This window comes from Pelodiscus sinensis, chromosome 9, assembly GCF_049634645.1.
Source record: "Pelodiscus sinensis isolate JC-2024 chromosome 9, ASM4963464v1, whole genome shotgun sequence".
NCBI classification, from domain to species: domain Eukaryota; kingdom Metazoa; phylum Chordata; order Testudines; family Trionychidae; genus Pelodiscus; species Pelodiscus sinensis.
In genome coordinates this window covers 3,159,462-3,172,743 of record NC_134719.1, presented here as the reverse complement: position 1 = coordinate 3,172,743, position 13,282 = coordinate 3,159,462, and the positions used below count along the sequence as shown (strand labels likewise).

General features: G+C 50.5%; 1 protein-coding gene across 1 annotated transcript; it reads right to left on the bottom strand.

Annotated features, from left to right (window-relative positions):
* Positions 1-5,447: 5,447 nt before the first annotated feature.
* On the bottom strand, positions 5,448-12,707 carry NSUN4 (NOP2/Sun RNA methyltransferase 4). The gene is made up of 6 exons (XM_075935911.1): positions 12,552-12,707; positions 10,357-10,769; positions 9,553-9,707; positions 8,024-8,178; positions 7,232-7,356; positions 5,448-5,947 (listed from the first exon to the last, which is right to left on the bottom strand). The coding sequence occupies exons 1-6, from the start codon at positions 12,645-12,647 to the stop codon at positions 5,671-5,673; spliced, it is 1,221 nt and encodes a 406-aa protein (XP_075792026.1). The 5' UTR covers positions 12,648-12,707; the 3' UTR covers positions 5,448-5,670.
* Positions 12,708-13,282: the final 575 nt, after the last annotated feature.

Genomic DNA, 13,282 nt, shown 5'->3' with positions numbered 1-13,282 from the left:
GTGCGTTCTTGCAAAATATTGGTGCCGTGTAGGCGCGCCAAATTTCGAACCAGATTCAAAATAGGATACGCAATTTGCACAGCGCAAATTGCGTTTCTTATTTCGAGTTTAGGGTGCCGTGTAAATGCACCCTTCGGGTGTGTCTACACTGCAGGGCTTAACGCGAAATAAGCTCCGCAAATTGAACCACAGCAATTGCGTATCTTATTTCAAAATTGGGAGCATCTACACAGCCCATATTTCGAAATAGAGCACTCTTCTTCCGACTTCCCTTGCTCCTCGTACAAGGAGGATTACAGGAGTGGGAGTAAGAAGTCCTCCAGCTTGACAGTATTTTAACACTATTTCAAAATACCAGCCAGCTGTGTATATGCAGACTAAGTTATTTTGGAATAGTGGTGCAGTGTAGACCCACCCACAAGAACACAGATGGTATCGTGAGCTTTAGTGAGCCGTGATGATAATGGGGCAGGGGCTCTCCCCGCTGGACAGCTGCTAATGCAAACTCCCCCGTTTTAGACAGAGGCAATGTAAAAGTCTCACACTACAGTGCGGGTGGGGTGGGGTGGCAGCTTGAACCGTTCCCTGCATTGCTGGAAAGCTTCTCCCTGATGACCACGGCCTCTGTCTTTAAAACTGGGGAGTTTGCAGTAGAAGCTGTCCAGCTGGAAGAGCTCCCCCCTCCCCCACATCACTACAGCCCTGTTTCTGCCAGGAGCAAAGTTAAAAGTCCAACCATGGCCCGCAAAGCACCTTGGCAGACGTCTGTTTGCCGACAGGGGTTGCCTCTTTCCTGAATCACGATTACACGGGGAAGCAACTGGACAGGCTCTTGCAGCCCCTTTCCTTTCGCTGCAGCCAAAGGGGGGATGTTTTGAGGCCCCCCTTGTTAAAATCACAGCAGCCCAGGACTGGTTGCAGTGAAACCAGGCTGCCCTGTTTGCTTAGTCAGTGCCACCAGCACATTTCCCCCCCGGTTTCTACGAGGGAAGCGGTGGTGGTGTTTCCATGTAGGATTGTGCATCCACAGGGGTTTGGCCACTTGGAGCAGAAGCAGCTCTGACCCCACAATACTTGGGAGCTGAAGAAGTTCCCGGCCAGTTGCTGCAGACACAGAACTGCCACACAATAACAATCTACCAGCCACAAACCCTCTCCTGTCCCTTCTGTCCTGGCATTTTCACCCAACCCACCTTCAATGCCAAAGGGCTTGCAACACCTCTCAGCTTAGTGCCATCTGCACATTTTTACCACTGCACGTGCCAGCACAATAACAGACTCATTCCCGGACCAGCTAACCGGACCGTATTCTCCGCTCATGTAAATCAGGGTAGCACAGCTGAAATGGATGACGCGACATTGGTTTGCACCAGCAGAAGATCTGGCCCGTTTGTTGTCTTAGGGACTGAGGCAAGTCCACTGAAATCAATGGGAGTCTTTCCAATAATGCCAGTGAGGTTTGGAGTAGGTTCTTAATGACTCCTCTTAATTCCAATCCTCCAGCCCCATAGTCGTGTTTGTTTTTCTTGCCCAATTGCCCTTTAATATTATTCATCTTTCTAGCTCCAAGGAGACCTTCCTCCTTTATTCCAAGGTTATTCTGGTCAGTTCCACATGCCTCCTTAGTTAAGGCTAACAGGCCACTATTTTAAAATAATCATGTCTAAATAGACTAAGCTTCTCTGCTAAGCCACGTGGTCTATAAAACCTGTGTAGACAGCATATGCTGCCTCTGGTGTCTAGTCCCTATAGACCAGGCATGTCCAAAGTCCGGCCCGCGGGCCAATTGCGGCCCGTGTTCCGGTTTAATACGGCCCCACAGGTAATTTGGCAATATCTATCTTTTATGGCCCCCAACGAATCCATATGTATTGAGATGAATACATTGTAAAATCTCAGTTAATGTCAGTTGGTCTAAATCAGTTATAAATATATTTGGACACAACATGTATACTTGGTGTTATGTTCCTGTTCATATTTTTTGAACTTAAAAGTTGACAGACAACCTTTTTACCAATAATATGTAATGTACTTTACAATGTTCCTGACATATATTTCAGCTTCCTCGATTTTTTTTTTCATCTGGCCTTCAGATATGAAAGGCAGAGTGATTTAACACCTGTTTAGATTTGTCATCCATGTGACGAAATGAAAAGTATGCCGTTTGCAATAAACTTTGCATAAAATAGTTAATTTGCATTTAATTTTAATGGTTCAAAGAATGTCAGGCAAAATGGTCGGCCCTCACGCATGTTCACTTCATCAAATCTGGCCCTCTTTGAAAAAAGTTTGGGCACCCCTGCTATAGACGATAACAGCCTACTACTGTTTCTGATTAAAGGAGTTTTTCTTTTGCTCCAGCAGAAGAGATTTTTGCTGGAGCTGTAGGGTCCAATTTCTGAAGATGGCCCATGCCGAAGATTTCATCTGCATGGCATAATAAGCCTCAAGAATTAAAGAGCCCCCTTTGCAAGAACAATGAGATGGGGCTAATTAGAAGAACAATATCCTCCTTGCAACTGCAATGCTTGCTCACTGGCTAGATTTATAGCCTGATCACAATGGTGCAATTAATGTCAAGGGTCACTTCACCTATTGCTGGTCATTTTCTGTCTTCTTTTTTAACTCGTCTGCCAAGAAGCCACGTGAGTTCTGTTTTGAACACATGCTCTATAAACTGCAACGTAATAATCTACTAGCAACAAACCCTCTCCTGTCCCTTCTGTCCCGGTATTTTCACCCAACCCACTTTCATCTCCAAAGTGCTTGCAATACCTCCCAGCTTGACGTCATCTGCACATTTTTAAGTCTTCTCTCCGCTCCATTATCCAAGCCATTTATGAAAATATTGAATGGTACCAGAGCCCTATGGGACCACACTCGATACATCCTTCCACTTTAGCAGTGTTAGTCTGTAACTTTAAAAACAGTGAGTAGTTCTGTGGCACCGTAGAGACTAACAAATATATAGGATCATGAGCTTTGATGGGTAAAACCCTCTTCATTAGACAAGCATTTTCACTCCTACTCATCTAAGGAAGTGGTTTTACCCACAAAACCTCATGATCCTATATAATTTTAGTCTTTAAGGTGCCACGGAACTACTTGATATTTTTAAAATGCAAGGTGTGTCACTGAAGAAGAAAAAATTCAATGCACAACTATAAAAACCCTAAACTCAAAATAAGATACGCAATTTGCGCTACACAGATTGTGTATCTTATTTTGAATCTGTTTTGAAATAGCTTATTTTAAATGTCAAGTGTCTACACAGCGCCAATATTTTGAAAAAAGCACTATTTCGAGACATCCCGTATCCCTCGTGCAATGAGGTTTACCGGGATGGCAAAATAGCATGCCCATTATTTCAGAAAATATTTCGAAATAACGGGCAACTTGTGTAGATGTGGGGTAGCTATAAAATATGACATCTGAATACAACAAACCCTGTCCCCTGGTTTTTTTAGGTTGTTTTTTCCACGTTTGGGAGGGCAATCATTCTTGGTTTGCGGCAGTTATCTGGCAAGCCTCAGGCTGGTTTCTGGGATTATCGGCTCTGCCCAGAGGATGGACTCTAGTTAGTGAGATTAAGACAGAGCTTGAACTAGTTGTCCCCAAGCAACCCTCTACAGCAGTGTTTCTCAAATTTTTTTTATAAAGTACCCCCTTAAAAACAATTATAAGAACCCCCAGTACCTACAATTTTCAGACACACAATTTTTTTCTACCATTGCAACACATTTGTTCAAACAACTTAATCGTAGCCAGGTGGGCAATGAAATTTTTGGGTGTAAAAAGTACAAAAATAATAAAGCACTGTAAAACTTAAAACAAAAATTCAGTTTTCTCCAAATTTCAATTGTGTTGACATCTCCCTTCCCCCTCCCTTCCCCCTCCCCCCCCCCATCTCTCGCGTACCCCTAAGGGTACTCGTACCACTGGCTGAGAAACACTGCTGTACAGCAGTGTTTCTGAAAGTGTACCGCAGAAACACTTTCAGAAACACTTTAACTGGCTGCTGTGATTTGTTTATGCACTGGCACCATGGCCATGGAGCCTCGCGGCTCCCATTGGCTCCGTTGCAACCAATGGGAGCTGTGGCTACAATTAAGTTGTTTAAACAAATGTGTTGCAAAAAAATTGTGTGTCTGAAAACTGTAGGTACAGGGGGTATGAATAATTTTTTTTAAAGAGACACTTTATAAAAAAGGTTGAGAAACACTGCTCTACAGTACACCAAACTAAAAGCAACATTTGATGACCCACAACTTGACAAACAGCGCCACCTAGTGACTCCCCTCCTGCTATGCCCAAAGGCAGCTAGTACTTTAGCAGGGTTGAGCTACAGTCGGTCAAATACAAACTAGACTTGTTCCAGGTTGTTATGGGTGAAACTCATCTCATTGAAGGGCAGCCCAGGGCCTCTGCCCACTTGAGTCTTACAGTTTTAAAGGCTGAAATGGGGACTAGGCCGGAACTCCCCCGCTGTCATGTTTCCATGGAGCGGTTTCTGCCTGGCGAGCTTTTTAGTTTGTCCATCATTCTCCTGCCCGATGCACTGGAAGACGGACTCTTCGGATCCACCCCATGGAATTTAATTCTTTACAGAGAATTTAATTCTGATACAGAGGCAGCAGTGCAGAGTGGTAGGGGGCACCCCAGGAGCAGAGCCGGAGCACACTGGCTGCCAGCCCGGCCCCCGGGGACTACAGAATAGTTGAGTAACTGATAAGAATTCATGAGGTTACTTGACTGTGCAATAATCGATACTCACCATCCCTAGGACAAGCAGAAAGTTATTTCATGTGGGAACGTTCCTAGGACACTCTGCTGAGTCTGCTAACGAAGGCGGTGATTTTAGGTGATGTAATACAGACAGCTGCCTACCGCAAGTCAACAAGCCACCACAACAGGACCCGGGACCGAATTATACCCCTAGGTCTACTGTTAACTCATTGCATGTCCTGGCAACTCTAACACTTGTTAAACATCACTCTCCTGATCCAGAAAAGGGGAGAGTGGTACTTAACCGTCTTTATAAAACTCTTGCTAATCGACTACTGGAAAGTGCTACACAAGAGCTATTACTCATCTAGTCCTATCCTTATCAGACTGCGGGGGCTTATGTAATAGCATGTGTGTCTACAGAGTGTGGACAGGAGCTGCCTTCCAAACGCCAGCAGAGGCGAGGCAGGGAGAGATCACTGCAGTTTTACAGGTGAGGAAACATGACACACAAAGCGACCCGCTCCAGGTCCGATGGCTGCAAAACCTGACGCAAAATTTGGGAGGCTCAGCCTCCTGCGGCCATGCTCTGCGCACTTGCTCACGCCATGGTTACGTTACTGAGTGGGTTGGAGAAGAAAAACAATCGAGGTGAAAACAGACTGTAGCAAGGCCCTGGGAAGTCCTGTTTCCAGGAACAGAGACACACCACACTCTAAACATCATGCCGGCATCATTTATTCTCCGTGTTTGCGGCAAGGCAGCAAACATCCCGTTGGGTGCGTTCACAATGCAAGTTCATCTCTCTTTGGAAACTCTGGGCATTTCATTCTAGACTGGGAAGAGCGAGATCCCCTCCGTTCGAATGTCACAGCAGAGAATCGGTGGGGGGAACGGCGAAGTGGCCCTCCCCCAGAGATCAGAGGGGTCAAGGAACCGACGCCCCTACCGTTCCCGGCGTAATTTGCAGAAGTACATGGGTCCAAAGTTAGCCGTGAGGTGGGGAAGGACTAGCTCGCCCAGCCTGCAGTCTGCAAAGAAAGAAAACGTGTCCTGGAAGAGTCTCCTGACGTAGCTTAAATCTTCAACGCGGACACGGATGTTGTGTTCGATTTCTGCTATCTCAACGGCTCTCTCCACGACATACTCGTTCTGCAGCTGAGACAGGGAGCATGTGGAATACATCACTTCCCCGCCCGGCCTGGCAGCGAGCAGCCCAGCGCTGGATGGGAGAGGAAGAAAAAGACAATTATGGGGTGTCAAGGAGCATGAACGCGCTGGGACTGGATGTACAGATTGTCTTACATGAGACAATCCCCATTATGCAGAGGGGAGACTAAGGCATAGAGCATGAGAGGAGGACGGAGTTTCTGGATGCTGCAGTTTAGATGGCTGTATGGACACTGCTTCCCGCAGCTCCCATTGGCCGGGAATGGCAAGCTGCAGCCAATGGGAGCAGTGATCGCCTGTGCCTGCGGAGGCGCAGGTAAACAAAGCGTCTCGCGGCCAGCTAGAGGCTTGCCCTTACACGCCGTGACCCAGAGTTTGAAAAACCCTGCTCTACGCTATCACCACAGCTGCACAAGAATGTAACACTGCACTGATCAGCATCTGGCCCACATGGAAACAGAAGCAGGAGGAATCACCGGGCTGGAAAGGAGACCTTAAATCAGGCCTACTCAACATGCGGCCTGTGGTGCAGTTTGGGTTAATTCAGGGCTCAACACATGGCCCGTGGGTGGAAGACACAACAAAAAAGTCAGCAGTATAATGGTCTTTTGTTGAGATGCGTTTTGGTAGTTAAATTCCTGGACTGTCATTGCTCATTAAAAGTGCTGTCCTATGGGTGGAAATTGGGAAATGTTGCATTTAGTAATACCAGCAGATCTGACTTAAATGGGGCCTAAGTGTTGTGTAGTCTTGCCTTAATCTTTGTATTCATGCCTGTCAGTGTGAAAGAAGCTATTTGCATATATATTTGCATGTCTATGCAACCACACATAAGTTGCAGCTTCGGCATATGCTGAAAGTATCATTGTGGCCTCCGGGGCTTCCAAAGTTGAGTAGCCCTGCCTTAAACAGTAGACAAGGATTCATTTCAACCACATGCTCCTGGGACACAGGTCCAGCTGAGAAAGGATGCAGAGAAAGAAAGGAGGACTATATTGGGATTCTAAAGATCGGCTTCAATATTTGGGTTTTTTGCCACTGACTCCCTGGGTGCCTGCTCTATGCCTTAGTCACCCATCTGCAAAATGGGGATACGAAAGCGTCCTGTCTCACGGGGATGTTGTGAGGATACAAGTTCACTAGCGTCCGAGAGGCGCTCAGACACCGCAGTTACAGGAAACGGCGTGAATTCTCCGAACAACGCCTCATTCGACGCCGCTCTCCCACACCGACACACCCTGGCGAACGGTTTTCTATGCTCAGCTGCCACCAGCCAGCGTAAGAACTTGGGTGGGCAGACAGATTGGCTGCATCAGCGAGGGTCAAGCTCACTCACAGAAGCAGCTGCATCTGCAGCATCGGTAACATCTGACGCTCCTTCGATCTCAGGCGACTGAAAATGTTGTTGTCCTCTTCCATGACCGAGTGTCTATCCGTCGTACACGGCACATCCACCAGCACCTGCGAGACAGAGGGCGGGGATCTGATTACAGCTGAGACAGTCCTTCCGAGTCCTTTTCCTTTACCTAATTCTGCACACAGTCTGAGCCAGACAGCTGTTTATATAGTTCCCTTCGCCATAGCAAGAGTGCAGTACATGCACCAGATTGTCATGAGGCCAGGGGATGAGCAGGTAAAGAAAAGCTAGATAATTTCATGGAGGTTAGGTCCATAAAAGGCTATTAGCCAGGGGATCAAATGGTGTCCTTGGCCTTTGTTTGTCAGAGGCTGGAGAGGGATGGCAGGAGACAAATCGCTTGATCGTTGTCTTCGGTCCACCCCCTCTGGGGCACCTGGTGCTGGCCACTGTCGGCAGACAGGCAACTGGGCTAGAAGGACCTTTGGTCTGACCCAGTACGGCCGTTCTTATGTTCTTATGTTGAGAGAGAGATTTTAAAAGGGCTGATCATTTCATACTCTCGCATTCGGAATTATATCAGTTAAGGGAAATTAAACAAAGGTTCGCTCTTGCAGAGCAAGAGTTAAGAAGCAAATTTCCCCTCCTCCCCCAATGCATTGCTGGAAAAACAAATGACTGCTTTCCTCAGACGCGTCTAACATCTTCCTCTACCAATGGCAGGAAATTCAACTCGACAGACCTACCTTTCCCAATTTTCTAGTCACTTACCCTGTTGTACGTGTCCCCCTCCAGGTCCCCCCAATTCCTTCCGTCCCAGGACGTAATACGCACGCCCGCGCTGAGGCTCTTGGGAAGGTAGCTACTGAGAACTCTGCGCAGTCTGCTACTGCGGGAAGCCGAGATATCGTTGGCGGCCAGCTGCCCTGTCATGAGAGAGACACAACGGAACACACCTTGAGAAAAGACGGGAAGAAAACGAGAGACAAACTGAAATCGCCAGCCCCTGCCGTCACAGCAGCGCAATCGTATGGGAAACATTCCACCTGACATTAATGGTTAGGTCTCTGCATCGCGCTCCGTGCCAGTATAACTTGGGGAGAGGGATCTGTAAGGAATCGATTACTTCAATCCTGTGAGAGCGAGCAAAGATCACCCATTAACCATCCAACCCCACCTAGCTCCTGAAGGAGGGATGTGAAAGGTTAACCGCTAAGCATCATCCTAAACAGGTAGGCTTACTGGTCCCAGTTAATTGCTAGAGCAGGGGTGGGTGAAGGGTCCGCTGTGGGCCAGACCTGGCCTGCCAAGCTGGTGGATCCCACTCACTGCCACCCCATCGCTTCCCCACCCCAGGCCAATCAGGGTGCGAAGTCTCCCCACCCTCACAAGTGCACGGCGCTGCTAGAGAGACCCGCCGGCTGTTTTTAAAAAAGCCGGCTTTTATCTCTAGCTGCTGTGGGTGAGGAGGGAGCGTGCAAAGTTTCTCACATCCTTTCTCTGCCTTGCCAGGGGCACACAACGGCTAGAGAGACCCGCCGGCTGTTTTAAAACCACCGGCATATCTTTCTAGCCGCCGCACGCTCTTGCAGGGTGAGGAGACTTCACATGCTCCCCCGCCCCCAGGCTCTGATTGGCCTGAGGGCAGGGAAGGCGCGTAAGGTCTCCTCCCTCTAGGTGCCTAGAGGGAACGCCAGCTGTTTTAAGGGGGCGGGGAAGGGGAAGACTTCTCGCGCTCCCCTCCCAGGCCAATCAGAGTGGGGGGGGGGGAGCACAAGAAGTCTTCTGGCTCCGCCCCTTCTGCCCGAGGCCACTTCAGACATTTCTGACGTGGCCCCCTTTGAAAATGTATTGCCCACCCCTGTGCTAGGGCTGGAGCGGCTCCCCACCCACCCCAGACAGGGGCTGCTCCAGCCCCACGGGATCCACTGCAGGCAGGAGTCCACATCGGGCCCAGCCCCCCTGCTGCAGGTTCCCTGCTGCAGGTTGCACACTGGCTCCCTGGGAGCCGGCTGCAGAGCTTACAGGGAAACCTCCCCGGGAGTGAGACCGGCAGCTCTCACCGGCTCTGCTCCCAGGGAAGCAGCTTCACTGCGGCAGCAAAGTCTCCCCCCCAGGAATGGGGCTGGCAAGGGCTGGGTGTAAAGCTTTACGCTGCAGCGTGTAACCACTAAGATTTCTAGCAGTTACACAGTTAGCTTTTGAAACGGATTTTGACATCCCCATCCCTACGCTGAAGCACCACCTGTGGACAGGAGAAGCAGAGGCGGGGGGGAGGTTAAATAGCCATCTTTACTTACGGCAACACCCTGTCTGCAGAAGAGCTAGAGTCTTGCCCCCGGGTGCGGCACAGAGGTCAAGAACTAGGTCCCCAGGCTGCACGTTGAGGGCCAAGACAGGCAAGAGCGACGCGGCATCCAGCAGATAGTAGTCGAGAGTCCCAAAAGCGTCGGGTCTAGAAACCCCAAGAGTTGATGAAAAACAAACTGTGTTAGGAGAAACTGAACGGAAGTCAAGAGACAGAGCTTGGGAAGCTCAGGTTAACACACAGGAATGCCATAGTGCCAGAGATCATTACCCATCATATACGAACAGTACGCTTCCAGAGAAAATAAAATGTTCCAGATGAGGAACAATCAGATGTTGATCTAGGTCAGGGGTGGGCAAGAGAGACTCTGCGGGCCAGATCCACTGAGCAGTGTGCTTTAAAGACACGTTCTTTGGTGGCCCAGAGATGAACTAGATCAGGACTAGGTACTCATTTTTGAAAGGGGACCACTTCACAAATTTTTGAAGTGGCCCCAGGTCACCTTGGAAGGGGAGGAGCCTTGTAAGGAAGGGGCGGAGCCAGGACATTTCCCGACACGGGAATGGCCTGGGGGCAGCGTGTGAAGTCTCCTCCCGCCACCAAGGGCAACGCTGGCTGCGGTGCATACAGGGACCTGGCAGCTGTTTTGAACAGCTGGCAGTTCTCTCTTGAGGTGGGGGTGGGGGAGGAGTGAGGCCAAAGACTTCACACGCTCAACAAGTCAGTAGCAGATCCAGGACTAGAAACTAGATCTCCTGCTCTAGCCACTAGACCACATTGCTTCCAAGAGACATACCTTGCAGGAGGAAACCGACTGACATCTCCTCTGGAGAACGTGTAACACTTGATGTTGGGGCTGATGGATGGAGAAAGCAATGCTGGTGTCTGTGTTTCTTCCACAGACAACTGCTCAGTGTGGCTTTCTTGGGGCGCTGCTTCCTCGGCTCGGACTTGTTCTACAGGCAAATCCTCTTGCATGCGCTGAACTGTTTTCTGAGATTCATAAACAAAATCCACAGCATTTAGCAGTTCCAGCTCTTGGCTGACTCTGTCGGCGTGAGAGAAGTTGTTGATGAGGGCGCCGTATTTCTGTTCCGAGAGGAGGCTGACGCGGATCGAGGGCCACAGGCTGCCAAACTGCAAGCTGTAGTTCATGTCGAAGTTCTGCAGAGCCATCCGGATGGCTGAGATCTTGGGGGCAGTGGCAGCCTTTGGAGGAATTTAAAAATTAGGCACATCAAAGAACCAAACACTTTTATACAGTGACAAATGTTTCAGGCCTTCTGTCATTGGGAACGCTTAAGAGCATGGCTCTGCTTTGCCACAGTTACACTGGGCACTTCTGTGAGTGCCTGTCCCAGGGAGAAGTTAAAACTCCCCCTAGAAGAAGCGCTCGCAGAAGTGCCCTGTTTAGTGCGGTAAAGCAGAGCCATACTCTTGATTAGTCTCAAATACGGAAGTAGTGAAACTGTGTCCCAAACAACCTAGCCACAAAACAGCCCTGCTAGGAAGCAGCTGTTCTACCCATTGCACAGATGGAGAAAATAAGGTAAAGAAAGTCTGGATAACTTTTTCAACATCTTGTTCATTTTGTTCAACATCTTTACTAATGCTCTGGACGAGGGGCTGGGTTGCACCCTCAGCAAGACTGTGGATGACACTAAGCTGGGGGAGAGGAAGATACACTGGAGGGTCGGGATAGGGTCCAGAGTGACCTAGACAAATTGGATTGGGCCCAAAGAAATCTGATGAGGTTCACTTGGGACGGAAGAATCCGAAGCACTGCTACAGGCTGGGGACTGACTGGCTAAGTAGCAATTCAGCTGAAAAGGACCTGGAGGTAACAGTGGATAAGAAGTTGGATAGGAGTCAACACTGTGCCCTTGAGGATACAGATTTTTGAGGATACAGATTTTTGAGGGGGTTAACAGGGGTGAGGGGGAAGAGGTAAGGGGAGAGGAAAGAATTTTGGGTGGCTGGAATTAGCAGATGGGTGAAGGAATGATTAAGGAGGGTTTAGTGTGTAGGGGGGAATGATTTCAGGGGAGGATTGGGGGGGAGCAGTGGAGGAGACAAGTGGAAAGCAGACTGAATTTAGGGGTGTGCCAGGAGGATTTCAGGGGATTGACATGGGGTTTGTTGGGGGCGGGGGGCAGAAAATGATTTTGGAGAATTAGTGGAAGGAATAGTGGGGAGCAGAATGATTTTTGGAGACAGAGGGAGGTTAGCGGAGATGGGGGGGAAGGGAAACATTTCAGGGAGTTGGTGAGGCAGCCGTGAAGCTGGGTCAGTAGCAGGCTCTCGTATTGTGTCTGAGTTCCAGGCTGTGATGGAAAAATTTCAGTGGGTGAATAATGGGGGTTGGGGCAGCTTTTGGGGAGGTCAATGGGAGGAAGAGAAGGATTTGGGGGAGAAGATTGGTGGGGTGGGGAACAGTTTTGGGGGCGGTTGCTGGGGGGGATGGGAAAGGCGGTGGGGCAGATTCAGGGGAGAACGATTCTGGGAGAATCACGGGGGGGGGGGGCTCAGATTCCGGAGGAGCGGGGCAGTGGGGGAGAGGAACGATTTTGGGGTCCTGGGAGAGGAGAATGGTTATGGGTGGGGGTGGGGAACGGTTCCGGGGGGGGGGCGCAGATTCCAGGGGGAACAGTAGAGGGGAACGATTTTGGGGTCCTGGGAGGGGAGAATGGTTATTTGGGGGAGGAGCGGAGAATGGTTCCGGGGAGAGGCAGTGGGGGAAGGGAAAGTTTCCGGGGGGGGGGGCAGATTCCGGGGGGACAGTGGGGGAGGGGAACGCTTCCGGGGGGGGGCAGATTCCGGGGGGGGGGGGGAGTGGCGGAGGGGAACGCTTCCGGGGGGACAATGGGGGAGGGGAACGTTTCCGGGGGGGGCAGATTCCGGGGGGGGGCAATGGGGGAGGGGAACGTTTCCGGGGGGGCAGATTCCGGGGAGGGGGGGGTCAGGCGGCCGCGGGTCCCCCGCCCCTCTCACCCATTTCTTCTTGTAGCGGAAGCGGCGGGGGGGCAGCCCCAGGCCCGCCAGCCCCCCCGGCAGCAGCCGCCGCGCCGGGCCCGTGAGCGCCGCCATGGTGCGCGTTGCTGAGCCGGGTCCGGCCGGGAACTGGGGCCGCCGAGGCAGGTTCCGGCCCCCGCCGGGGAGTCAGTTCCCTCCCCCGCCCCGCCCCGCCCCGCCCGCCCGGCTCTGAGGCTCCTCCCCCCAAGCGTGAGGCCCCGCCCTGGGGACTCCCCATCCCCGCCAAGCAGCTTGGGAGTCTCCTGCCAGAGCCCCCCAGTTCCAGCTCGTCCCCCGCTGGCTGCCTGCCCTTGGGCACATCCCTTAGCCGGGCTGGGCCTGCTTCCCCACCCCCAAAAGGGGGACCCAGGGCGCAGTAGCCCAGCTGCTCAAGGAGCCATCAATGTTGTGCAGGGTCCTGTGAATTCCTTGTTTTCTTTACTATTGTCCTGTGTAGTCATCACTTCCTTACTACCTCTTTGAGAAATAAAACACAGGACTATGCAGCACTTTGAAGACTAACAAGATGGTTTATTAGGTGATGATGGTTTATTTTGTGGGCCAGACCCACTTCCTCAGATTAAATAGTGGAAGAAAATCTGCATGACCATATATACCAAAGAGATACAATCAAAAAAAGTGAACACATATAAAAAGGACAAATCAAATTTCAGAACAGAGCGGGGCAAGTTAATGTCCGTGAGCTAATG

Coding starts and splice junctions, on each gene's coding strand:
- NSUN4 (XM_075935911.1), bottom strand. CDS start 12,647: ATGGCGGCGCTCACGGGCCCGGCGCGGCGGCTGCTGCCGGGGGGGCTG. Junction 10,770..12,551: donor TCCGCTACAAGAAGAAATGG/GTGAGAGGGGCG, acceptor ATTCCTCCAAAG/GCTGCCACTGCCCCCAAGAT. Junction 7,357..8,023: donor AGGGGGACACGTACAACAGG/GTAAGTGACTAG, acceptor TCTGTCTCGCAG/GTGCTGGTGGATGTGCCGTG.